General features: G+C 36.5%; 2 protein-coding genes and 1 long non-coding RNA gene across 3 annotated transcripts in view; 2 read left to right on the plus strand and 1 right to left on the minus strand.

Annotated features, from left to right (window-relative positions):
• LOC105248022 (serine/threonine-protein kinase S6KL) overlaps window positions 1–26,284 on the minus strand; it is a 46,206-nt gene that overhangs the window by 16,495 nt on the left and 3,427 nt on the right. The gene's annotated exons all lie outside the window — the stretch shown is intronic.
• On the plus strand, window positions 4,421–6,774 carry LOC105248021. The gene is made up of 5 exons (XR_888941.3): window positions 4,421–4,533; window positions 4,617–4,820; window positions 5,368–5,761; window positions 6,106–6,318; window positions 6,404–6,774. It is a non-coding gene; the product is annotated as an uncharacterized LOC105248021 (long non-coding RNA).
• LOC105248019 (fibrous sheath CABYR-binding protein) lies at window positions 17,553–24,466 on the plus strand. The gene is made up of 3 exons (XM_011252551.3): window positions 17,553–17,836; window positions 22,199–22,731; window positions 22,865–24,466. Exons 2-3 carry the CDS (start codon window positions 22,207–22,209, stop codon window positions 23,783–23,785), a joined length of 1,446 nt encoding a protein of 481 aa, XP_011250853.1. The 5' UTR covers window positions 17,553–17,836; window positions 22,199–22,206; the 3' UTR covers window positions 23,786–24,466.

The following is a 26,284-nucleotide window of genomic DNA, read 5'->3' on the forward strand; positions in this document are numbered from 1 at the left end:
TCAATGCTACGCCGACTATTACGGAATTGACTTCGAGAACTTTCTTTCGGGCATCCGTCTCGCCGCACAGACGCTACTTCCGTTGGCCGGCTCTACGAGAAACGACCTGTAAGCGAGCCTGGTTGTTGCGGAAAAATGCAAAATAATTTTCAGAAGGATTGAGGAATTTTATAAAATCTAATTCTATAGAGCTAATTTTACAGTCTTCTCGTCGCGTTCATTAAAGACGTTTATTTTAAACATCTTCAGCCTTATCGCTACCAAAAATTATTTATTCAGTTTGTCATATCTGTATTTTACAAACAATCTCGTTTTTATCATCAATTTTTGTTATCAATTAAGATTGATTAATCTCCCAAAAATGGACGCTTCGCGTGTCTCTTCTCTCTAAGGAACCTTACTGTCGTTCAGACTTCGAGCGGACGCTTCGATTCGATACATACCTGGCTGCGACAACGATAAAGGGACACCCAGACGGAAATTCGCGCCGGTGAATTTATCGTCGCAGCGCTAAGCGAAGGCATCGTTAATTCCCAGTAGCGTAGTCACGTCACGTAGCGTCGGGTACACGAAGAGCAGAAGTCGGCGCGACATGGCCGAACCCCTGCTGGTATTTCTTTTTTTTTCTCCTCTTCCCTCTTCCGATTGTGCGCAGCGCTAAGCTCGAGCTGACTACTGACATTGAGATCGTCGAGAGAGAAAGACGTCTACTGTACTTTGCACTTCGCACCCGGACTGCTAATACGGGCTCCTAGACTTCCTATGTCGTAGAAACAGCGACGAAGTCAACAACATTGGATACTTCGCAATGTTCAAAAGAAAAGTGACAATTCGAAGATGGTAGATTGATCGAGGGAGCGAGTAATCGAGAGAAATACCATCTACATCATTGATCATGTGATGGATAATATTGATCAAAGTTTAATATAAATCGAAATCAATTTTTTATGGAGAAGATACATACATAAATACGTTCTATAGTGAATTTTATTTATACGAAATCTAATAGTAGAATTTTTATCCCAATATCCTAAAATATTCGAGATACATTGATACGTACGAAATAATTTTCTTTAGAGTAAACAAATTTCGTTTTACTAAACGTCTCGTTGAACGACTAGATGAAAATGTACTGTTTATGATATATATAATAATAACATGGAGATTTTAGATATTATAAATATTATAGTTAGATATCTCCGACCGGTTAATCCACTCATTCATCAGTTTACTGGATAGTCTGGTGCAATGTAATTCACGATATTAATTACGCATCTTAATTGATCTAATAACAAAACGCAGTTTCAACGATGACTCGTAAGCCTTGAACTTTTCAAATAAACATTACGAAAGGAAAAAATTAAAAAAATTGGTCATAATGAATACTTATGATACACGATTATATTTTCTATACTCTTTCATGTCCTTGTCTTGATCGAGCAATGATCTTTCAACTTGCATCACTCGCGATTGAATATGAAGCCACGTGTCTCTTGTTGACGCGTGAAAATGTCAAAATCAAATTGTCAGAGAAATAGAATTAATAATAATTAATTTTAATCACAGGTTAAATTTTATTCCTTAATTAAAAACGTGAATTAAAAAGTTTTACGCAAATGCATATTTGAACCAATAAAATTATGAAACAAATAAAATATTTTTTGATCCTATCAAATAGATATTTAAATAATTATGAAAATGTCTTGTCTAGATTTTATATCAGCATTAAACAATTCTGACTTCTCTATTACATCTAACTTTAAACTTATGATTAAATAACGATAGAATTATTATTATAATAACAACATAAATTTGTATATTGCAAAGAATTGTAAGTAGTTTTCGATTTCAATCGAACGATAAAGTAAAAATAAAATTAACAAATCGTTTCGAAGCCCTGATTAATATCAAATTACATCATGTATCATACTTGACGTATGTGATTGTTCAACACCATGATCTTCCGATTAAAATATTCATAACAATTAGATAGGCAGTTCGGTAGAGCTCGAAAGGTTTGAGTGATAAAAAATGATAAAAATAAAATTTACGATCGAGACGGATCAAAGATCGAATTTACAGTTATCACAAAAGTAACGGGAAAGAAAGAGATAGATAAAAATTTTACTATTTCTTCTACGCAGCTGTTCTCCGACAGAAGAGGTCGTGTAAAGAAGCTGTCGGAGCCGATATATGTATGCATCTCCGATATTGACACTTTCTTAGACTCGAATTAACGCCAATTTCGTTCGCAACGTATATTTTAATCAATCGCACTCTAAGCACTTCTTACGCGGCGCGAACGTAATTAGTGCGCCTCTCCTAATTGACAGTGTTCAAGGTTGAGCTAAACCGGCAGTGCCTCCTTTTCATACTTAGACTGTGAATAGTACTAAATGATTTTAAAATATGAGCAAAAAATTTAAAATATAAAAAAAAGGAAAATTAGAAAAAAAAACATGATGTACGAATAGATATGCATAATATACTTTCGCCAAAATATATCCATTAATAATTATAGCGTACATAATCTTGAACAAAGTCTTGGACAAAGATAAAATAATTGCATATGAGTGCAGTAATATGCAAAATTTATTGGTGCTTATATTGTTAATGTGATTGATTTTTTATTATACTTCTCGCAGCGTTAACTAATATCGGCGCCAAACGGATGCTTATTTCATAATTATCATATTACTGCGTATTTAACTCGTTTTCCACATTTACGCTAATGCATATTGCAATCTAATGACTAAGCTTTCCACAATATGCCAGCATGTATTTATGTATGAGATTGATTTCAGAATAGGTGTAAAAACAACAAGACGGTCTTTTCATCATCGAGATCTCTCTCTTCGTTAATATTGCATCTTATTAACCGTTCCAAGTAAATGCGAATTAATCTTTATTAACTGTCATAAAACATTAATTTTAAGAGAATAATTGATTTTATCTCATTTTTCTATTCGAATAGATTTGATGCGTTATTAGTATTATTATGATGCCTATTTCTCTCGTTCAAGATTTACGATAAACAGCTATGAATCAATGTAAATATGAGAGACTGCGTTCCTTGCTACGTTACCAGGAAAAACTTTAGACAACTGGTATGCAAGTTTTTATTCGTGCGTTGAAACTATTTCTAGAATTTATAAATTCAAAAAAGTGCTGCAATGGATTCTATTCACGATTGGGATTCCGCTTATCGTCAACAGTGCGCGCCTATTGACAAAGTCACGAAGCGACATCGCGTTCGGAATATTGCATCGGATACGATAAATATCGCGAAAACTCAGACTAAGCAGGAAGAATACTGACATTTCTCTAGCATGTTCTTATCGATGTCGAGAAGCGCCCATACTTTTAATATTAAAGATTATTATATTCGATCAAACTCCATTGATTAAAATATAGAATTATTATTGCTTTTGTTTAAAAAGAAGTTATTTGTAAAAATAATACTGTTTTAAGATCCATATCTATCTCCACTATATGTAACGTCAATGTCATATCAAATATATAGCTCAAATATTTTTATATGAATCTCAAATATGAACTGATCTTCACAAAATCGCAATCAAGTCGATACTTAAAAAATCTGCATAAAAATATTGAATATTACATTGATATATCGGTAACATTATGTAGCTTTAATCTTTCGAAAATTATGTTTATACAAATCAAACATAATTTAGATAACGATTCAAGAAAACAATTAATAAATTAATATAAATCACAATTCTTTCCAAAGACATTTTAAAATTTAAAGATTATTTATACGTGCTTTGTGTTATAAAAATATCTGAGCCCATACGAGATGGGAAGAAAGCATTATCAGCTCTCATAGAGAGTGATAATCCTTGAGCATGATATGAGTCACTTCCCCCTTTGTTCTCGAGAGAAATAAATATGAATTAAACATCTCTATTCAAATATACATTCGCGTTAATCGACGATACTTATGCGCAGAAGAGCGTGGACCTTCATCCGAAATAACCAAAAGAGACGTATCTCTACACTTGATGCAATATAAACAACCTTGTTGGCTATTGTCGAGGTCGCAAATTAATATGGAATTTGCTATTATTTACCTAATATAGCATTGGTATTCCGCAGTTATTTTTATAGAAACGCGCAAAAGGAAGAAGCAAATAATTTATGAGGAGAAACCAATAACGTCTTCTCTTTTATCCACATTTACATATAAATTATTTAATTATTAATAAAATTTTAATTTATAAACGTATAGATAGGATTGATGAGATAAGCTCTGCGGTTACAAGAATTTTATCTTTGTATCTTTGGATCTAAAAAGCTTTTAAATCCGCAGTTATACGAGGAATCGTTACATGAATCGCGTGTTGCAAATTATTCTAACAAACAGAGTCCTATAGTGTGATTTAACCACGGACGATCTCTGTACCCTATCATGCGCGCTGTTGCCTTCGATCCAAATGGACTCCAAGGCCTGTTATTTGATCTGACCCTAATAGATACTCTTGTTTGTCTCTCGAAAGATAAAAGGGATCTTTTGTAAGTACTCGTTGTGGAGGGACTCCGTCAAAGAAGTCTGACTTGGGAGGGTGATTGTAACGTAACACGCACATTTTCTAAAGGGCTTATGATCATCAAGCAGTGGAATATTACTAGGAACCATCGATACGCAGCAGAAATTTTCCAATCGTTCAAAAGACTCTCTGGAAACATACATAGGATAGACTGGCAGGCAGATAAGGAACATGTATCTTAGATGGGCAAAAATAATAATCAGTATTCTCTTATATCTTATGTCAAAAAGTCAAATGATGTGTTAAAAAAGTGTAAGATTACTCTGCTCGTAAATACAATGCTTCTAAATGTGAAAGCCATTTGAGGAATCATATTTCTCAAACAATTTCAAAAACAATTCGTTTTCGAATATATTTTTTCAGGACTTTTAATTGTGAAAGTTTAATACATCTCTTCTCTTTCTCTATCAGGAATATTAATTAAAATAAATTTAATTATATTTCGAGATAAAACACGATCTTATAAATACATTAATTAATTCAATTATATTTAATTATTACTGTAACATATATAAATATTGTTTGAGTGCCTGATTAATACAAAATCATTGGATTGTATTACAGGCTACATGAGAAAACTTAAAGTTTTACTCAGTTAATTATACACTTTTAACTAAGTAAAGATCAAAATTCTGTGATATCTACAACATATTATTATTAATTTATTGTAAATACTTTATAACACTGTATCTAACAGTTGCTAATTGATAAAATTAATCTTTTATAAAATTAAATTTCTTTCCTCTTCAATTTCCTTCTTGTTCTCTTTTTCTTATTATTTTCTTTATTTTTTTTTCAGAGGATCAATGTATAACATCGGTCACTTGTTAGCTACGTCATTGAATCGACGTGACCCTGAATGCAAACACGCTAGCCAAGTTCGCGGTCACTTTACATTTCGTGATCGCGCAAGGAAATGACGTGGATTACATCATCGACGATTGTCAAATGCAAATCGAATGTCCTCAACGATGCAAACGATTGGAGCTTCATTGGACCAGATGAATCAGGTAAAATACCTGATTATCTGAAGGAGAGGTATATAGGAATCGAACTGCGCACGCCTTTGATCAGACACACGCATTGTAATTCATTAACGCGCCAGTTGACAAAGTTGGTGGAGTATGAATGAGCATATCGAGGATTCATCGATTGCGCGCTTGCACTTTATCTCATTCATGGCACGCATAAAGGTCAGTTTCGATCATTTTTTTTAGTCATCTTCTTTTCATCCAAACACTTTTATGACTTTAGGAGGAAGAATAATAATTCCTAATTTAAAAAGACTCTTAAGATTCCTTTCGACAAACTTCATGTTTATAAAACAGTTCTCACAAATAAAATAGACGAAAAAAAATTAATGAATTATGCTCATTTAATGAGCACTGCCGATGCAACTAATCTGTTTTGTTAAATTTTTTTCCGATTTTTTGTATATAATGTAATTCATCGCGCCGCAACTAGCAACGCATACAAATCGATTCATGTCAACCAGTTTCCCTAAGGTCGTGCAATATATAACAAGATCATTCTCTAGCCGATAGCAGACCGCCGTACCGGGTACGAGTTTGCATCGAGATACATGACAGAGAAACGCCCCTCGCGATCGACAAAACCTGTCTTCCTCTCCCATTGGCGCAGATTAAAGGCGAATCTACACCATTCGCTCTCGATCATCTCGCAAATCGTCGCAAGTAATATTGATGAATGAGATCACGATTTATATACAACCCGATTAATGCAAATAACGGTAACTAATTATATTTGTTTATAAAATATTTAGCATATTAATTATAAATCAATTATTTAAATCCTGCGAAATTTTTCATCTTTAGAAAAAGTTATTGCAACTCTAAATTGGATACGCAAATAACTGTCATTCGCAGCAAAACCTGTTATTAGCGTGTGCATCTAATGTGTATGAAATCTTATAACATGGATCCCGCCCATCGTGTATAACGTATACACCTGTGTCAGCATGCAAATGTACTATACTCGCGGGGGACCGGTTCGTAAAGGTCGAACATTATACCGAGGTCGTTTTCTCCATGAGTGAGAATCGATGATATCTGTCTTATTCGATTCGCATGGCCTATTTGTGAGATGAGACTCAATGGTTATTACATTATAAGGATATTTTATATTTACACATAGATATGCTCTGTTAAAATTTATGCCCGTCTAACTTCCATTACATCAACTGTCAATGACGAATTCTTTTAACAAAAGAAAAAAATCAGGTTTTCCAGTATTAAAAATATCTATTAAACTTGATAATTTTTTATTAAATAAATATATTATTTATTAATTGATTTCAGAATTAAAAATAAATTGAAATAATTTAAGATAAGAAAATATATACGCATCAAAGTCAAGCTTTAGTGTAAAAAAATTCACAGCAACTAATTTTAATGTAAAATGCTAATGCTAATAAAAAAAATAAATTACTAAAATATTGTTTGATTAAAAAAATATAAGAGAGAGAAAGAGAGAAAGAGAGACTTTACATAACGATTATATAAAATTTGATTCATACGTTTTATTTATATTATTAGCCTTTATTGAGGAAATAGAAGAAAACCACATGCGCGCAAGGAGATTGGTACGATGTAATAGTCTGATACATATCATTATTGATATACTCGTATGCAGAAATCAAAATTTACTACGTTGTAGTTTCAAGTATTCGATGTTATCGGAATTATGAGAATCTTATATTCTAAGAAACACATAAAACATACATGATTGATTGCAAAACGTTGCAATCGCGCATCAGAATTATAAAGAAAACTTAAAATTTATCGCGTTTAATCACGAAATCTTAGTAAACTTTAAGTCTTTTTCTACAATAGTTCTAAGATATCAAATGAAAGAAAAAATCGCAATATTGCATCTTACAAAGATCTTTCAAAGATTGAAACATTTTTCATTACAATAAATTTATCTAGAATTCGATTGAATAAAAAATAAAAATCAAATAAAAAATATAAAATATAAAAGAGTTACGTCCATTTTGGATTCCACAATTTGCGATAAAGAAACAATTTGAGATAAAGATGATAAGAGCTATAAAATTTCCTGAATTCTGGCGCGGTTGCATAGAGATGCATCGCGCGCAAAGTACTCCGGAGTGCAACTCCGAAGAAACGAGAGATGATCCGAGCGAAGGAAAAGAAGGAGGAGAAGAAGACGGGGCAGAGAGAAAGGGGAAGAAAGGCGAGAAAAAGTCGCGGACGTTAAACCGCCCGCTCGCTCTCAGCTCTTGGGGTAAAAAGATAACAGAAAAGGTAGGAGAGAGAGAGAACAGATGAGAGGGAGAGTAGAGGATGGAATCGCGCGATGGAGGAGAACGGTTGGGGAGGAGGATGAAGTGAGGTTGTGCTCGCAGGGAAGGATGACGGTGTAGCCGAGGGGAGATGCGGACGCAAAGAGAGAGAAGATGCGCGAGGGGGGAATCGGAGAAAGAAGGAGCCGTCATGCCAAGCCTGTTCTTTCGAGGTCGCACGTACGTCCGTATAATACTCGTAATACGTGTAATACGGATAATACCTGTAATACCTGTGTAACGCATTATACACCAGCATGCACGACCGGCCGGCGGCGGCAGGCGACGACGACCGATCGCACCTCCGCGTCCTTGCGGCTCCCCGCGACTTCCCGAGGAAAGAAGAACCTTTAGGGTCAGCGGGTGATTAAGATTAAACGAGCGAAATGAGATGTCATTGACAAAAATCGCATCTCATATATATATTTTAGCTTTGAAATATGCATATCTTGGATGCACTCTTGGATCGTAAAGAAGATAGATCCGTCAAGCTAAGGGCATTCAGTATAGTCGTAGTCTGAAATGTGTTATCTTTTCTTATATGATTCGAAGAAATGTAAATAATTTGAAATTTTAATTCTAATTTTATAAATTTATAGTAAAATTAATAATTATGTCATAATTAAATTATTACTTTTACTGTTATAATAAATTAGACTAATATTTAGGAGAAAATTAAAGAAACAATCTTCTTGAAGATGGATCAAAATCGTGATTTCTAAGATGTGTAATTATTCAAATTGTCGAAACTATCCTTGATGCAGATTTTTTTAATGACAATAATCAATGTCATAGAGATAAAATCATAGAGATGACGAAGAGATAAGTGAAAAAAATGTCGGCGATACTACTCGGAATCATTATTTTGTACACATTGTACGCTTGACGGCGGTCGTCACTGCGTGCAAGCACCTATCTGAAAGACAATCATCAACGATTAATGGTCGGGGTTACTTTTATCATCGATGAAAGTCTCGGAGAGTTCGCGTCCTTCCGATATAAAATCGCACGTCGCCTTGTGCACGCGGCACAATTATCGTAATCATTTTCCAAGCCGCTCTGTTAATTGCTGAATAAATTCCGCGTGTTGCAAAATCGAGTATACATCTAATTTTATCGCACCCCCTAAATCAAAATCGCGGATCGCGAACCGCATGTACAACTTATACGCACACGTAGTCTGCGTGGACGAAGCATAGCGTGAATGAGAAGAATGCATCGGAATAGATAATGCAAAAGAAAAGAGAAGGAGAAGAAAGTATAGAAGGGAGGCGAAAGAGGGTGGACATTGAAGAGGAAAGGGCGGAGGGAAGAGACAGGGCTGATGAGCGAGACATGGATATATCGTACGGTTAAGACTAAGTTAGGATGAGGATAGCGGCGATTATCTTAACGATCCCCTGCAGCAAAACCTGAACGGCAACCCGTTCCGGCCCCGTCCGTCGTCTTTGGCCACAGTATATACCGGGGCTAATGCCGTTGCTGTTGCTGCCGCTTGACTGCTGCAACGACGTCGTTGCTGTTGCAAAAGGAACACGACGAAAGGAATCGCCCAGCGGGGAGAAAGGGGAGAGGAAGAGGAGAGGATAGAAGAGCCAGCTGAAAATAGCTGTAGCCGTCGGCAGAAGCTCCGCGAACTCAGCCGAGGGAGTTCAGAGATTCCTCTTCTCTCCGCCATGTGCTCGTATTCTTCTTCTCTTCTTTCTTCACAAAGTAGGAAAGATCGAGATTATCACCCGCGAAGATGCGATCTATTTGTATCGATGACGCGAGTCGATACATTTGTATGAAAATTTATTCCTTTAACAAATAAAACAGACCTCAGACTTAAAGATGAAATTTATCGTCCACGTGAATAATAGATGACTGAATTATATGTCTTCTTCGTATCTTTTTCAAACTTTTGTGGTCTTTATCCTGATTCTCATCTATTGATCTCCGAATACATTCATATAATAATAATGTAACAGTTCTAATTTTTAATGCAAAGTAAATTTTAATGTAAAATTTCTTCAGTCACAAAAGTAGGAGATGGAATAAGAATAACTTTCGAGATATCAGCGATAGTTTTTTTTTCTCATCGATCTCTCCCTCGACGAAGTCGTATAAGGTGGAAGAGATCCGAGTGGAAAAAAAGCAAGACACAGCGGGGAATCGCGATGCGATGTACACGTCAAATGAAAGAACAATTACATCTGCAAGCGAAGAGGATAAGAGACGGGCCTTGGGCTCCTTGCGAGATAATCATAATGTTACACGACGATCCGCGCCATAATGTCGTATAATGTTTGCGGCACGATGTACATTGCGAGACCATTTACCGTGAGCCTGTCTCTAAGAGCGAGATCGCCACGATGGGGATCCTCGTGTCGCCTCCTCTCGCCACGGTCGATTTACAAAATTAGAAAACCCGCAGCTATTCCTGGATAATGGGATCGCGTGTGCGTCTGTCGCGGAAAAAAAGGGAGCTTGGACTCTGTCGCTTGCTCGATTTGTGGGTCAGGGAGGCACGAGAGGAGGCGAAGGAGGAAGAGAAGGCGACAAAAGAAGCAGACAGACTCGCCGTCATCGGCAGGATGCGCCAGGACCGCTATTATTAGAGTTGCCACGCGTCTTTATTATTTCGTAATCATCAGAAAATCTATCCATTCCGATATATTTCATCGCAAAGGTGTTTCTAACACCCCCGCGTGTCTATTATATTCTTTAATTGGAGATAGAGATAATTCAAACAATTCATTAAGTTAAAAAATTTTTGTTTTAAATCTGTATTAAATAATATTCTGTCTTTTCGTTATTGATTAATGACATTTACATTTCCGCGAACCTCAGTTAATTATTATATCGATTTAACAAAAAAAATCTTCTCTCTTTCTCTCTTGCAGAATTTATATTTCTCATTATGATATATTAATCATTATGAGATTCTTTAAAGAAAAAAATGATGATCGAATTTATATTAATCTTTATGATTCGGAGGAATTTGAGAAGCTAATTGTATCGGTAATTAATGAAAAAACGAACGGTAACAAGCATTCAGACGGGCCAGCTGCAACCCCGATACCATCTCCCATGTGCCACCGCCATGAAAACCGGATTCGGTTTGGGATAAAATTAGGATTCAAGTAGTCAAGGTCGGCCGGACCTGCCTAAACGTTGGCTTCTCCTCCTTCGCTTCTTCATCTTCTTTCTCCTCGCATTCTTCTCTACATCGTGCGACCTGAATCCTCGGTTGCTATAGCAACAATTCACTCGCATACTGTATCCTTTGATAGAAACAACACAGCAATATCGGAAGGAGCATTTAAATAATCGCTTTTAACGGCATTTCTTACTCGATATTTCTGTATCTTGTGCGCTCGCGAAGGAAAAGCGCGATACCGAAGACGCACATGGGTTTACTTCGCGTAAATAATGCAGCGCGAAGAAGGATCGTTCGCGAAACCACTCTCGCAGTTGCACAAGAGAATCCTCGGGGAGCCATCGAGATACGCGAAAGCACCTTTTTACATTTTTTTCACGCGTCGGAAAATATACGCTTGCAGAAGTGCGAGCTAATATACTGCTCGGGCATACACGAGATGCAATAGACAGGTTTTCTCGCAACTGGCGTCTCTTTCAATCTTTAACTTTGTAGTTTCATACTTTATACTTTTAGCCTCTCGCGAAGAAGAAGAAAATCAGCTTCGCGACGAATAAATAAAATACACAACGGGAATTGTGAATTCCCCTTCGAGCCGAAATAATCGCGTAGCGATTTGACGAGAGCCAGACATAAATCAAGAACCGTATCGTACGTTGCACGAAACGAAGGACATGCGGATTCAGCGACCTCGCTTTTAACGATTGGCGTCCAGCGGTGACCGATCAATCGGTGATTCACCGTGATTAAATGACAATTACCGATCGAACGTGCGTGATTATCAAAGGTGAATGAAGAAAAACGTACGTCCCTATCGTCCTGCGAGTTATAACAACGATTATATACTGACAGCACAAAATGTCTATGCGTGCGCGATGTTAAAGTAAGTCGTACGTGTGATACCAATCGATGGCGATTATGGAAAAGAATTCTTCTATCAATCGAAAATTAGCTTCACGCAAAATTCTTATAATGAGAAGAATTCAATTCATATAATCTTAATTAAAAACAGAAAAATGTTTTAATAATTAAGATGTAGAATAAAATAGTCAATCGATATCTCAAGGATGGGAAAATCTCACGACTTGTTACATATTTAAAAAATTGAATTTACAAATGTATCATTTATCTATATAAATGCATTCGTGCGTTTGATAGATTATACACTCTTGGATTAAACGTGATGAAAATGTCATTATAAAACATTGTTGACACGTACCATCTGTTCGGTATCATAATAAATAATTGTTATAGATCATTCACGGTCAATAACAGTTACAACACAGGTTTGTGCGGTACCAAGTACGTCACCCGATGACAATTTAACAACGTCCTCGGCACACCTCGTGCCAAGATATCGCTAAAAGACTCATTGGCAGGTCGTGAATCATCGACGAGCCGATTATTTAACCGAGTCAATTATCGCCGTTGTAACTGGATCGCAAAAAACAACGTTTGTGAATTTTCCAATGAACGATAATGAAATCATTGCGGTTAACGAAAGTCAAGTACGCGGCATCATTATCCGCAAAATAATTATTTCTACGGAACACGCAGACGCATGCAGGGTATACATCGCGTTTATTTTTATTATACGCGGCAATAAAATCCTGATTTTATACGCGCATATCAATGTCGTCCTTGATGCATGTGTCGGACAGTGAGAAATCGCGTTTGTGCTAATCAATAGCAGGGATAAGGCAGCAGGACGTAAGAGCAAAGTGACGTGGTAGATCGATTTAAAACGAGAATCTCGCATATTCTGAATTTTAAATTTTCGTTCCAATATAACGAATTCTTGCGGAATATATCGTGAAGGAAAAATACGAATTTGTTTATATTTTAATGAAGAAATAAGAAATTTTTGTTTTTAGAATTTAAGAATGAAAATGTATATATGTAAGTTTCAGTCCTTTGGGAAGCTTCAATAATTTCGCATAATTCTAACTCCAATTCTCTTCCTTATATCTAGTATCCTTGTCCCGATTCAAATAGATTTAAATAGAATATTTGTTTTCAACCTTGCGATTCGTGAGAATCATCGACGTTGTCCTTCGAATATATGCTTGTGTAAAGATACTTTCCGGAATTAACACATAAAACTTGCGAGAATCTACGTGACATGCGCGACCGGACGTTATTTGCAATTAGTGCTGTTAAAGAGACAACGTGAATGAGCAGTGTTCAGAAATAAAGATAAAAACTAAAATAAAAATGTCGTACTTTTTTTCTCGAAGAAGCACAATTATGTAGTAATTAGCATTGCGATAATTATATCACAAAAACAAATTATAGCGGGACTCCCCATATCGAGACGACATATCAGTTTGTACAATCTGTTTTGCATAATCTATAACAGATAAGAATATTAATATATTTCAGATTTCATTTTTATTTTTTCCACGTTATGGCAAAATAAACAAAATAAAAAAATCTACATAAAATATGTCTATAATCCCAGACAATGTTCTTATAAATTTAAAATGGATCTCTTTTTAGCAAAAATTTAAAGTTGAGTTGAGTATAAAATTTATTTAATGCTAGCGATTTAAGAAACTTAGGAAGTTGAGAGTTCTTTTTATAAACATTAGATACAATTGCATGCAACGTATGGAGAAAATTCTGCTTTTTCGCAAACGGCAGCTTTATAATAAACGCGCATTATTCTAACGGTGTGTAACGGTTGGGAATCGTTGGTTGTAAAGCAACCGCTGCCACCGCCCAAGCAATAACTCCAGGAAGAGAACACGATATTACAAAACGATATGTAAAAAGAGCAAGGAGAATATTACGCGTTTATTCATAGATGGAAATTTATTCGTAGGCACAACAAAGTCAAATATTCTGAATTTCTTCAAAAATACACCGAGAAAAATCGTTTGATTGTATTAACAAGACGTGATACAATCTGATAAAAGGCATTTTGATTAAACCAAGCAGAATTTCTAGTTATCACAATAAGACTCGATTTTTTATAACTAGAACGTTTAATTGATTTTACTATAAAAATTTGGTTAGTATTTTTTAGTTGGATCTATAAAACTACTTGTTATATTAACTAAACATAAACACAGTGATGTCATTTTTTAAGTAAATTTAGTATTATTAACAAGAGAAAATTTGATAAATTTAACAGGAAAAAGTTAATTATAATCATCTGGTAATTCCTAAAGGAATTCTGATTCGTCTATTTTCCAACAGACATACTTGAGTTTACCAGATTTCTAATTAATGTAACCAGATTTTTTTATCAGTGTAGAAAATCGATTGCTAAAACTGTTTTAATAAATAAAAAATAATTTACTCTCTTTGAAGGAATAAAACTGTATAATTTATTTGAAGAGAACAGTTTTCGATTATTTCTTCTACAAAAATATGCAAAAAAAACTCCATTTTGCCAATGATTTAAAGTTTGCCAAAATTTTACGATGTGAAGTCAAGATAGCGAATAAGCGAGGTCATCGATCTCCACTCGGATAAGCTACATATAACATTATCAAGATAAAAATCATGAATTATTCACGATTTTAATTTTGCATTAATTATTCACGCATCGACCGCGAAAACGTTAGTATAATAACGGCTCTTTCAGTTTAGGCGCAAAAATGTTTTAATGGAGGAAACTACCGATATTATTTTAATTAAAAGAATAAATATTAAAAACTGTACGAATTATACATACATAAAAAAATATATACATAGCGTGTATTTATTGTAAAAAAATTTTAATAAAATGACAAGATAAAATAAATTTCTGTTTTCAAAATATATAATTTAAACAGCAGCGATGATTATATAATTCGTGATTTTATAATCGTTTGATCTTAATAAATTTAAAAAGAGTGAATAATAAACATAAACATATGGTTTAAGAAATGAATTAAAATCAATTAGAATGAATAAAAATGTTAATTACTATATATTACTCGAAATCATCGATTTTGAAAAGTTATCTTCCATTTCAGATGAAAGAAAGCTTGAATGGAGGAATTTTTTTTAAAATAATAATATATATAATATATAACAAATGTAACATGTATAATTATTTAATATTAATCGGATTAATAAATTTTATGAATTTGATAATTTGATCTGATAATCTGATAAATCTTGTGTGATATCATTTTATATCTCTAATAATTTTTTAAAATAAAAATTACATGTATATATCTCGACTTTAATAATTATAATATCATTCAACTATAAATCGAGATATTTCAGTGAAACGATGAGTAATTTTTAATTAAAAATTTTACTGCGTCGAGACAGAACGATATATAAACTTGGTTTACATAATAGTATCTATGAATATGTGCGCATTGACACGTGTATCGCACGCGTGTGCGATTCATCGCGCGTTCCTCGATGAATCATAGCAATGAAATAAAACAATTTACCTGACGGCTCACGATTTATCAAATTCGCAACATAATCGCGACGCATAAAATAATGCAGCGTGTGATGAAAATTCTAATGGATAAAAAATAGTGATAAGAATTCTTGTTTTATGATCAACTGAGAAAAAGTCATAATTATTTATCTCCTTGTTTATCCCAATATTTGGTCAAGGATAATCTTTTTAAATGAAGAAACGCTCGGTTTTTTATAACCGTTCTTCTTAAAATTAAAATATTTTTACAAAATATTTTAATTTTGTGTTGTATTTTTATATTTTTTCTTTTATGAAAAGATATAATCAATTATATATTAAGAAATATTTTTTGTAAAAAATTTGTATAAATATGCAATATTTTTTTTCATAGCGAAAACTATAAAGATCTCTTTCTCTTTAAGAATAAAAACACATTAGCTATTGTTCTTGCACTTTCATGTCATTTAAGCATGTCGAGCACGTGCGAGATTCATTTACCTTCATTGAAAGAAGCGTCTTTACCGCAAATGAGAGAAAGACATATGTATAAGTACTGGCGACACGAATTTTGCCACGATTTGTCCTCAAGACAATTGGAAAAGGTCATATTGCCGATAATTCATCACATTTAAAAGTTGGAAGGATAACGCCAATTTGATCATTTAATAAATCTTTAAATTTGCCGAGGAATAATGGACAAATTAGCAAGATTTTTAGTGTACATTTATAAAGTGCATATATGTTTGTATAACATACTTTGTATTTTATTTATTTTCTTAAATCCATTAAATAATTTTATTAAATAAACTATAATAATTCTTTTTTATTTGTTTTTGTTGAGAATCAGTTACTCATTGTAAATTCGTAAAAAATAAATGTTGATTAGTATCTTTAAATATTCAAAATTTGTCAGTCTGTATAGTCTTGCCGTTGCACTTCCGTTCGATATATTGAATAGTGAATGAATCAAATGAATGCTTTTAAAACACAAACGCGACACGTCACGCTGGCACGCGAAGTTTGCAGGTGCGTCCTCAACTACGATTAATCGGACCATAAAAACCGTAATGATTGCATATATCGTTTAACAGAAAATACAATAATTTATATTAATCAGGCATATCATATGAAATATTCGCAATGACATCCTGTATGCTATAATAAAGTATTAAACATATATAAAAATATAAATAAGAGAGATACGTTGAACAATGTATTTCAAAAGATATTAAGTTCCATTCGTGTTTAAAGATATTCATACACAATTAAAACTCAAAAAATATGTAGAAAAGTTTAAACAAAATTTTTTCAAATATTCGTTGTATCTCTCTCTTCTTCTGAACTTTTTGAGTTGCTTTGAATATTTAATTTTAACTGAAGCTTATCTATGATTTACAAATGTTATCTCATATTATGTAAAAGCAATTTGACGATTCTACAAATAAAGTTCTTAGTAAATAGTGATAAATGGAAGTTGAAAATTTCGCTGTAGTATGATATAGATTGTCTTGTACGATACAGAATTTAATTATTTAATTACGAGTCATAAGTAATTTATCACGCTTATATCATCAGATTAATTATTTTCTTTACATCAACATATACATATACAATGGTTAAGGAATAATAGGAAGAACTTTAATCGAATTCGAGCTGAAGTTTTCTAGCTGAACGTACATACATATACAATATTTACAATTAATTAAAGGGTTAAGTCAAGGCGTTTGTCATCCCATTAAATCAGCAATAGGTCACAAGCCACGTTATGAATTCATTCCCGAACTCAAGATCTTTTCAGGACCGGGCATATGAGATAGCCAAGTATAGATATCGTGGGCCGAAACGGAAAAGAGCAAAAGAATCAAGCAGCGAGTTGAAAGTAAGCAGAAGCGAGCGAGATCGAGGCAGAAATGTGAGAAGCGGTGTAGGAGGAAGACAAAGAGAGAAGGAAAGATGAAGAACAAGGAAGGAGATAAGGTAGGTAGGTAGGTAGGTAGGTAAGTAAGCAGATAGAGTCCAAGAAGGGCGAAGAGAAGACTAAAAGAGGGGCCCCTCCCGATGGCTCGATCGGCGAGGAGGGTCGGGGCCCCCTTGCACGATCCTGGCCGCTAGGACGGGTGGGTAAATGGGTATATAAGCGGGGCCCCGGCGATTCCATCTCGACACACGACCCAACCTTCATCCCGATCGCCAACGGTCCTTCGCAAACGAGCGTAATCTGCACGCGCGCGAAAAAAAGAGAAAGGGAAGACAGAAACCCCCGCGTTATTTCGTTCTCCGATCGATCGCGCCAATCGATAGTTCGCGCGAACCGGTGAGAGCCGACTTGGGAGACAAGAGCAAGAGAAGCCGAAGAAGAGCAAAGGAAGCCGTGCCCGACGCCAACTCGTCTGGCAAGAGTTACTCGCTTACGGAGAAGAGAAAAAGACGTGAGTACACAATCTTCATTCTCTTTTGCAGAGTTTTGCAACCCTCGAGTAAAGAAACTCCGTCTCGCGACAGAGAGAATTGATCTTTCGAAGGAGACGCGACAAGTCATCGTTTGTCGGCCACCACGGATTACTCGAGCCGACAATCTCGAAATGTTTGTCGATCGATCAAGTTTCTTCGTTAAGCCATAAGCCGACATAATCTTGAAACTTCGGACATCGGCCGAAGCGTGAAACGCGAATTGCGATTTGTTTCCAGTAATCGATTCAATTAATTATCAAGTGACATTTTTTCTCATTTTTGACATTTCATCAATTAATTATTAAATTTTATATGAAGTTGAATCTAAAATTCAATATTGCATATTATAGTTTAATTTCGAAATATGAATAATGTGAATAAACTTCATAAATAATCATTCGATGACATCTCGAGTCCAGGTGACATGTGCGATTGTCAGACGCGGTTAATTAACTCGGATTGATTATTAATTTTGTGCGCAAGAGACTTTTCTCGAGGCTACGCTTCTTTCGCAATATGTGTAGGACTTGATAACGAGTCCCCGTGTTGCGGTTTTACCGCGACAGTAATAGACAGTTTTGAAAGTGGAACGCGACAATGCTATTATCCACCGTTCACACTGGTATTCATTCATTCAATTAATCGAGATATAGGGAATGCGATTTTTCGAAGTAACGCCTCGAAAAAATGTCTTCCTCTTTGCTAATAAACATGATTACAATTCTCTAACCATTAAATTGTTTTTGTATTTTAAAAATGATTAAAAAGAGATCGCTTAGAACATATCTATTATTCGTAATCCATAATTCTCGATAATTTTAATCCATAAATAGAAAGAGAGAAAAAAGTCTTGCATATTAATTGCAGTATATTTAAATACATAGAAGATTTTTATACTTTAACTTATATTAAAATCATTTTGACTGCAATATGTACAGAGAATTTTGTTAAAATGATGAGAAACAGAATAAAAATGCATCCATAAATTGCATGAAATTGCACGCCCAAATTTATTATTTTTATATTAACTTGTATAAGTATAAATTAATTGCAAGAAATTTCAATTGATTATTCGCTTTTATGTTTCTTCTCGACGAGACAAATGTATGTCTCGCGCAATTCCCGTTGGATACATATGACATTCATATCTAAAAAAAAGTCCATAAAAAAAGAAATTAATTCACGAACATCTTTTATTTGTCAGAAAATCCAGTGTTAAGAGGGCAAAACGTGCGTCAAAGCGCTACGTCGTTGCTGTATACATAATTTGTAGATTTCTTAAGCGGCAACCGCGTTTGCGTAATTTTGCGTCCCCCTCTTACAACGCGCTTTCCGACCCTTAATTAGCCAGCCTAATCTGTCAATCTACAAATTACCTGCGCCGCAACGTCAACCCGAGGTCGCCAACCGGCGGCCATTTTCTTGAATAGCTTCTTTGTTTTTTACAATCGACGAGCACACTGCAAAATCTCTATTCTAATTAATAAGCTCTTCCTCGTGCAATCAAATAGATTATATAGATGAAATAGATTATATAGATTTAAATTAGACAAAGAGAACGAATCTCACGATTCTACATTTCGTGAATTTAAATTGAACCAACGAATTTCACGGCTTTAGTTTAGACGAACGAACACCGTTCTTTCAATACGCAATTAGAAACCATGAGAATGAAAGGCGAGAAGAAAGAGAAAGAGAGAGGGAGAGAAAAAGAAAAGAATAGAAGGCTATACTCATTGACGTTGAAGCACTTAATGGTGTGCGCGACTTCTTTGTAAGCGTGGTACCATCATTACATCTTTGATGATCTTGATGAGGTAATCGGCGTCCATCATCTTTCACAGGCATTTCCTGTATCTATCGACCTGGCCGACGAATACTTATTTGTATTCGTGGCGCGATCAACAATGCGTCGCCTTCCTCTTCGAAAAATTTCGTCGATTCTTTCTCTCTCTTCTTCTTCTTCTCCTTTCTTTCTTCGGAGATTGCGTGGAACGGAAGAGATTACGTCGAATACGAAATCGCTGGTCTCGCCACGCGAGACGAACACGCGTCCGTCATACGCTCTTTCGTGACGTGTAGGAAATAATTAACGTACGTGTGATGCACGGATAATAAGGCGACGGGTATAGTACTTGAATTGGCTCGCAATTAAATTTATTGCGACGACGCGCCACATCGCCGTACATCCGGTGTAATTATATTCGTCGCGGACACTTTTATACATAAATATTTGAAGAATTGAATCTTAACTGTTGCAGTCTCTATTTTTTGTCGAAATTACGTAATGCAAATAAAAATCAGTTTTCGATCATAATTAAAGAAATATTTCCGATAGATATATCTTCTGAATAACCGACGCGAATGCAATTTTTTCGCCCCAAAAGTGAGGGGGAGCAATCGATTCGCTTTCTATCATCAAGGTGATTTCGGCGATATTGGCAATATTGGCAACGCGGTTACGAAAAGACGGCCGGCTTCGCAAGAATGTGGCAGTTGCAGCCAGTTGCAATTGCGTCGCCAAACGCGAACTCGCGCCGAGCCCACCGTAAAAATTGGATCGTTTTGCCGCCTCCCGCCCGTTCACTGTCCTCCGTTACTACGCCTCGTTGTTCCTGTCTTTGTCGCCGTCTTTCCCTCTCGATTCTACCGCGCCGACAACGCATTCCGGTTTGCCGCAACCCGACAGTTTCCACGAGGCGTACGACAAGCGCAATCTCCGCTTTCAGAGAGCGAATAAGCGAATCTCGCAGAAATTTTCATTTAATATGACTTGCGAATAATTTATAAACCTCGTGAATTTTTTAATTAATTAAATATTTTCTTTTTACGATTCGTGCCAATTTTTTGCACATCATTAAATATTGATTTCACGATTATTTTCATAATTTTTCATCGATATATTCAAAGAGATTCATAATTAAATGCAAAAATAAAATTAAATATCTTTGGCGAGATGCCTTTCCATTGAATTTGTTGCTGAAACGATCGATGATAGTCGTGCAGAATAGGCTAGACTGCAAAAGTGATTGCTTTTGTTACAGTGATTACGGTTAACTCAAGCGTTAATGATCGCCAATCCAATCGCAACAATCCGATGACCGTAAATACTGTGTCGTTTGTCTCCAATTTCATGTATATACACCTACGCGCAAGCGTAGGCTAGTCTAGTGTTTCATTCGCGACGTATTTGATCGTTTCGGCGACGCAAAGATGGAACTCGCATCACGAAATGTCAATTTACTCTATTTTCGCATAAAGTATAAACGTTTCAAATCTGAATTCACGATTCGAGAGTAAATTTAGACAATATTATATACAAATGCAAATCTAATATTTGAGTTGAAGTAGAGTTTACCCGAGTATAATTTCATTTTCAATTGTCTGTCTATCTTTAATATTTTATTTATCCTATGCAATAAAAGTCGATGCGAAAAAGGCTATAGTTTGTTCTCCATATATAATACGGAGTGAGAAACCGAACGTACATGGAGAAATCGTACGCGCGACATAACGAGCGTGAGGGGCGCGCATCCTGTCATTAGTTCCATAACGTTCGCCTTATTTGGTGCATTCGGTTCAATGTCACTCGTCCCTCTCCTTCCTGCCGATTCTCTCGCGGTAGCCCTGATGTAAAATGTCCATCGGTAACGTGCCCGTTCCTCCCCGCACCCCATATTCCGGCTCCTCTTCCCATTAACGCGATTATAGCTGTTGTCCTTTTGTCTCGCGATCCACGATCGAGGTCCATTCATGCGTTTGTCCCATTCAAACGAGCTGTCACGATGACAGCTCGTCTTCATGTCCGTTCATCTAACTGAAAGATTGCGCGTCTCAATGTTTTCTCACAGTGTAGATCTGAGCGAGCATTATTAGATATAAAAGAATCGATCGTTAGAAAGAAAGATTATAATACTCACGGTTATTTTTAATTCCAATTGTTATATAATAATATATAATTATATAATTAGGAGAGGGAAAATAACTCTTATAATTTTTATCACAAAAAAAATTAGAAAACGCGTTAATTTCGTAACTTTAAATAATATACATATTAAATAAAGTGAGTTCATGTAGATATTAAAAGTCACATAATCATTTAACGATTTTTATTTGCACGTATCTTGAAATCATAAATTTAATTAAAAAAAGATAATCTTCAGCTTAGTGATTATTCTCTTTCCTTTATCACGCAATAATTATATTTTAAAATATTTCGAGAAATCATCAAAAATTTGCTTTAATAGAACTTTGATTTTAATAAAATTAATTCAACCAAATTATCTCAATCTTACAAATATATTATTAATTTACCAATCAAATTCAATATTTTTTTGCAGATATCACGATGATAAAATTCGCCGTGGCAACGATGGTATGCCTCTTGGGGCTGAAGATGATCGCCGCCATGCCAGTGGCCGATCACCACGAGGGCCACGTACCGCTGCCGGTCGTGCCTCTCGAGACTACCGAGGAGAAGGCCCCGACGGAGCCTGCTTTGAAAACGGTGGATGCACCTGCGGAATCTGCGATAGCTGCTAGCCAGCCAGAGCCAGCACCGGCCGAGCCGGCCGCGGTCGACGCGCCTGCTGCGAAGAGCAGCGAGGAGATCCAACCAGCTGAGGCGAAGAAGGACGAGCCGGCACAGCCAGAGCAGCCGAAAGCTGAGGAAGCTCAGGCACAACCCAAGTCATCCGAAGAGCAAATCGAATCCGCAGAAAAAGAGGAGCCGAAAGTGTTGGCTACTGCTGAGGCCGAGAAAAAGCAGGAGGAAGAATCCTTGAAGGAGGCCGCTTCCGAGGCCCAGGAATCGGTGCAGCCTGCGCCGCAGTCCGCACAACAATCGGCCGAGAATCCAGCCGAGAAGAAAGCAGTGAGTTCTTTTCTAACTTTCAATGATCAAATAGTTTATTTTGATCCAACGAGAATTGTCTCGTTTTTCTAATCGCTTTTTACACCAAGATAAATTTCATATTCTGATCTTACGTTAATGTTGCGTTTTCTAGGAGGAACAAATAGCCAGTGAAGCTAAGAGTGTGGAACCGGCGGAACCTGCGGCTGAGAAGCCTGCGATTGCGGCCATCGAGAAGCGCGCCGACGATGCCATTGCCAAGGAAGAACCGAAAGAGGAACAGAAGGAAGAACCAGTGACGCAGTCAATCCCGAAGAAAGAGGAGGCGGAAATTCCCGCGCCCGCTGCTACCGAGGAGAAAAAGGTCGAGACAGCTGAACAGCCGAAAGAAGCTACCCTCCACTCGCTCGCCCATGCCAAGATCGACGAGAAGCCCGATCGAGTAATCCGCGAGGCTGAAGAAGCCGCCGCGCCTGCCTCCGCAGCTGCCCCGGCCGCTCCCGCTGTTCCCGCCACCCAGGAGGTCCAGGAATCGGCCCAGCCACAGGAGAAATCTGCACCTGTCGAAACACCCGAGCAGATAACTACAACAAATGTTGCATCGTCCGAAGAACCGAAACTCGCCAAAAGGAGCGAGAATGTCGAGAAAAGCGAGCAAGTAGAGACGGTTCCTGCCGAACAACCAGCTGTCAAAGCTCAGACACCGAGCGAGGAAAAGATAGCCGAAGAGAAGGAGTCTGAGAAAGAAGCGAAGAGCGCCGAGGCCCCGGTCCAACAAGTAGAGGCGGCCAGTGAACAACAACCGGCGCAGCCTCAGGAGTCCAGTCAGATTAAGCGAGACACAGTGGAAGCAGCCGAACAGCCTCAGGCCAAGTCGGAGATTTCTGCTAACGAGTCGCAACCGACCCAACAGCCTGCTCAACAGCCACAGGAAGGTGCCAAAGAGGCGAAGGAACGTTCCAACGAATCCTCCGAAGAGAAGCCCAGCGAGGAGACCAAGAGCAGCGAGGAATCCTCCGAGGAAAAGGAAAACAAGCCCAAAATTGCGGAATTGCTCCCGAAACCCGAGCAATAAATTTTAGCGCGAGGAGGGTTTGACGAGTAACCTCAGCAGCGCGGCAGCAATAGTAGCAGCAGCAGCAGCACCATCTCGAGGAATAGGAGGATTGCTCCTCTTAAGGATCGGGTCGAGCTCATGCATTGACGTTTCTCCGAGACCCATGCACGAGTTCGTCGCGATGCAACAGTGAAAGCAAGCGACAGAGAGAATGCATGTGTGTGTGTATGTGTATCTGAAAACGAGCAAGAGCGCAAGAATGCAATCGTCGAAATGTCAAAATAAGAAGCATGTAACGATGAGCCCAGAAAATGTGAAAGTATCGCACAGTGTGAATGAGAGAAAGAGAGAGAGAGAGAGAACGAGAAAGCGCGAAAGAACGACCCCACCAACCCGATCAATCTTTCTAGGGTAGGGTTGTCCGATCTTCACGGCGCATTACGATCTCGGTAGCGCATCTCCGGGGACACGGGACGATCGCGTGTTGCCGGATACTATCGGCGGCATCAGCGAACGATCACTCGTATCGATTGATATTTAATCGATACGCACGTGATCGCACGCTCGATCTCGGTAATTCCGATAGCAGACGGAGAACACACGATGATCCTTTTTCCCTCAACTCCGGAATGCGGCTCGGCCTGGGTCCGAGCAGTATTCCTGTTTGTCCTGGCGGACACCGCAATCTGTCCGCGAGGACGAACTCAGGGCCCCTCCCCAATCGATATCTCTCATTTCCTTATGAAATCCCTTATATCCCATCTGAAAGTGACACGCACCTCTATACATCCCCATTCCGATAAACTATATAGTAAGTAGCTCGACTCTGTCTTCTTTTTAGAGATTACATGTGTCATTATTATTATTATTATTATTACGATTTAGTACCAATACTACTATTATTATTAATATTATTATTTGTATTATTGCTATCATCATCGTTATAATAATAATTATTATTATTACTATGAAATCCCGATGGTCTCATATTTCATTGCTATTTACTAATCACTTATAATTGTTCGAGTTGGATCATACTGTATTTTATCGTGCGAAACTTATTAGAATAGAATTGAGAGAAAAATATCTCTATAACAATAGGTCACGATCAATTCTTATATACACGCACTATCTTTCGGTTCATTTAAATATCTCTACTTTATCGAAACATTTTATAGAGAGTAAATAATTTTTGAAGTAAATAATTTCCCTACGATTTATCGCATCTATTAAGATTTATTAAGATGTATAAGATGTTGCAAAAATATTATACTAAATATTATATTAAATACGCAAATTTTTAAGCAAAAATAATGATCTTTTTTGAAAATCATACAATCATATATTTTGTTTTCTTCAATAGTTTCACTGTACTAACGTACATTTACTATATACGTATCATATAGTAACATATATATCTAAAAAAATTAATGTAAATGTCTTTTAAAATTTTTAGATTTTAATTATTTCACAGTTTGCGTCTATTAACACATAGCCTTGTTCAACAAGCATATTTTGACAAGGGCTATTATTAGATATCGGAAGATATATGAAATATAGTCCGTGAATGATACTTGCAAAGAAATCAATATGTATGTATACGCCTCGAGAAATACGAGGAGTAAACTCGCCGATAAATCCCACAATTTGCGCAGCTCGCAAATCTGCGTTACGACATGAGGTCGTCACGATAAGACGTAGTAGCGGTCGTGTGATCTGTCAATCGCAACGTGTCGCGCTTCAACATCGTAGAAACGACGAGGACCCGACACGCGTTAATCAGTTAATAACAAGTGAGTCACAAAGTAACACGTTCTCTCAATAGCGTGCGCAAAATATATGTACATATATATTGCATGTGTGTGTACCCACCGTGTTAGATATGATAATCGGGGGCTTCCGCCAGCCGATAAACAACTTCTCTCAACATGAAATAACAGGGTACGCACCGAGCATGCATCGCCAACGGATTGAGTAAAATGATTATGCTCTTTCCCCTTAGCTTACAACCCTTGACTGTTTATCCTGCCTACAAATCGTTTACATACGCAACAAGATCTAATCTCACGACATTTCAGGATCTCACGTTCGTGGCCTATCTACTCGAAAGTTCAGTTTCTCATAAAATAATAAGATTCGGGAATTTTTTATCAAAAACGTACGTGCAAAATATATAGATAAAATGAGGAAATTCTTGCGAGTAAAAATTATAAACGTGTGGAATTAATTATTAATTACGAAAATGTTTATATTAAATTTTCGGTAGAATTCAATCGATAACAATATTTACGTTTCTCTTTTCAGACAAATAAAGAAATTAGTTTGCATTGATTAAGTGGAGTGTATGCATATCACAAATGAAGATATAAAATTGAAAGAAAATATTTATATTTTGTGATATTTTCGAAAAAATAATTAAAACATCTGTCCATCGCCGACTTAGAATTAAGGAATTATAAAGATTTTCATAATGTATTTATAGTGCAGAAAACTCCGGCAAAGATCCGTCTATCAAAA

The sequence above is a fragment of the Camponotus floridanus genome, unplaced genomic scaffold, assembly GCF_003227725.1.
Source record: "Camponotus floridanus strain SB8 unplaced genomic scaffold, Cflo_v7.5 scaffold39, whole genome shotgun sequence".
Taxonomy (NCBI): Eukaryota; Metazoa; Arthropoda; class Insecta; order Hymenoptera; family Formicidae; genus Camponotus; species Camponotus floridanus.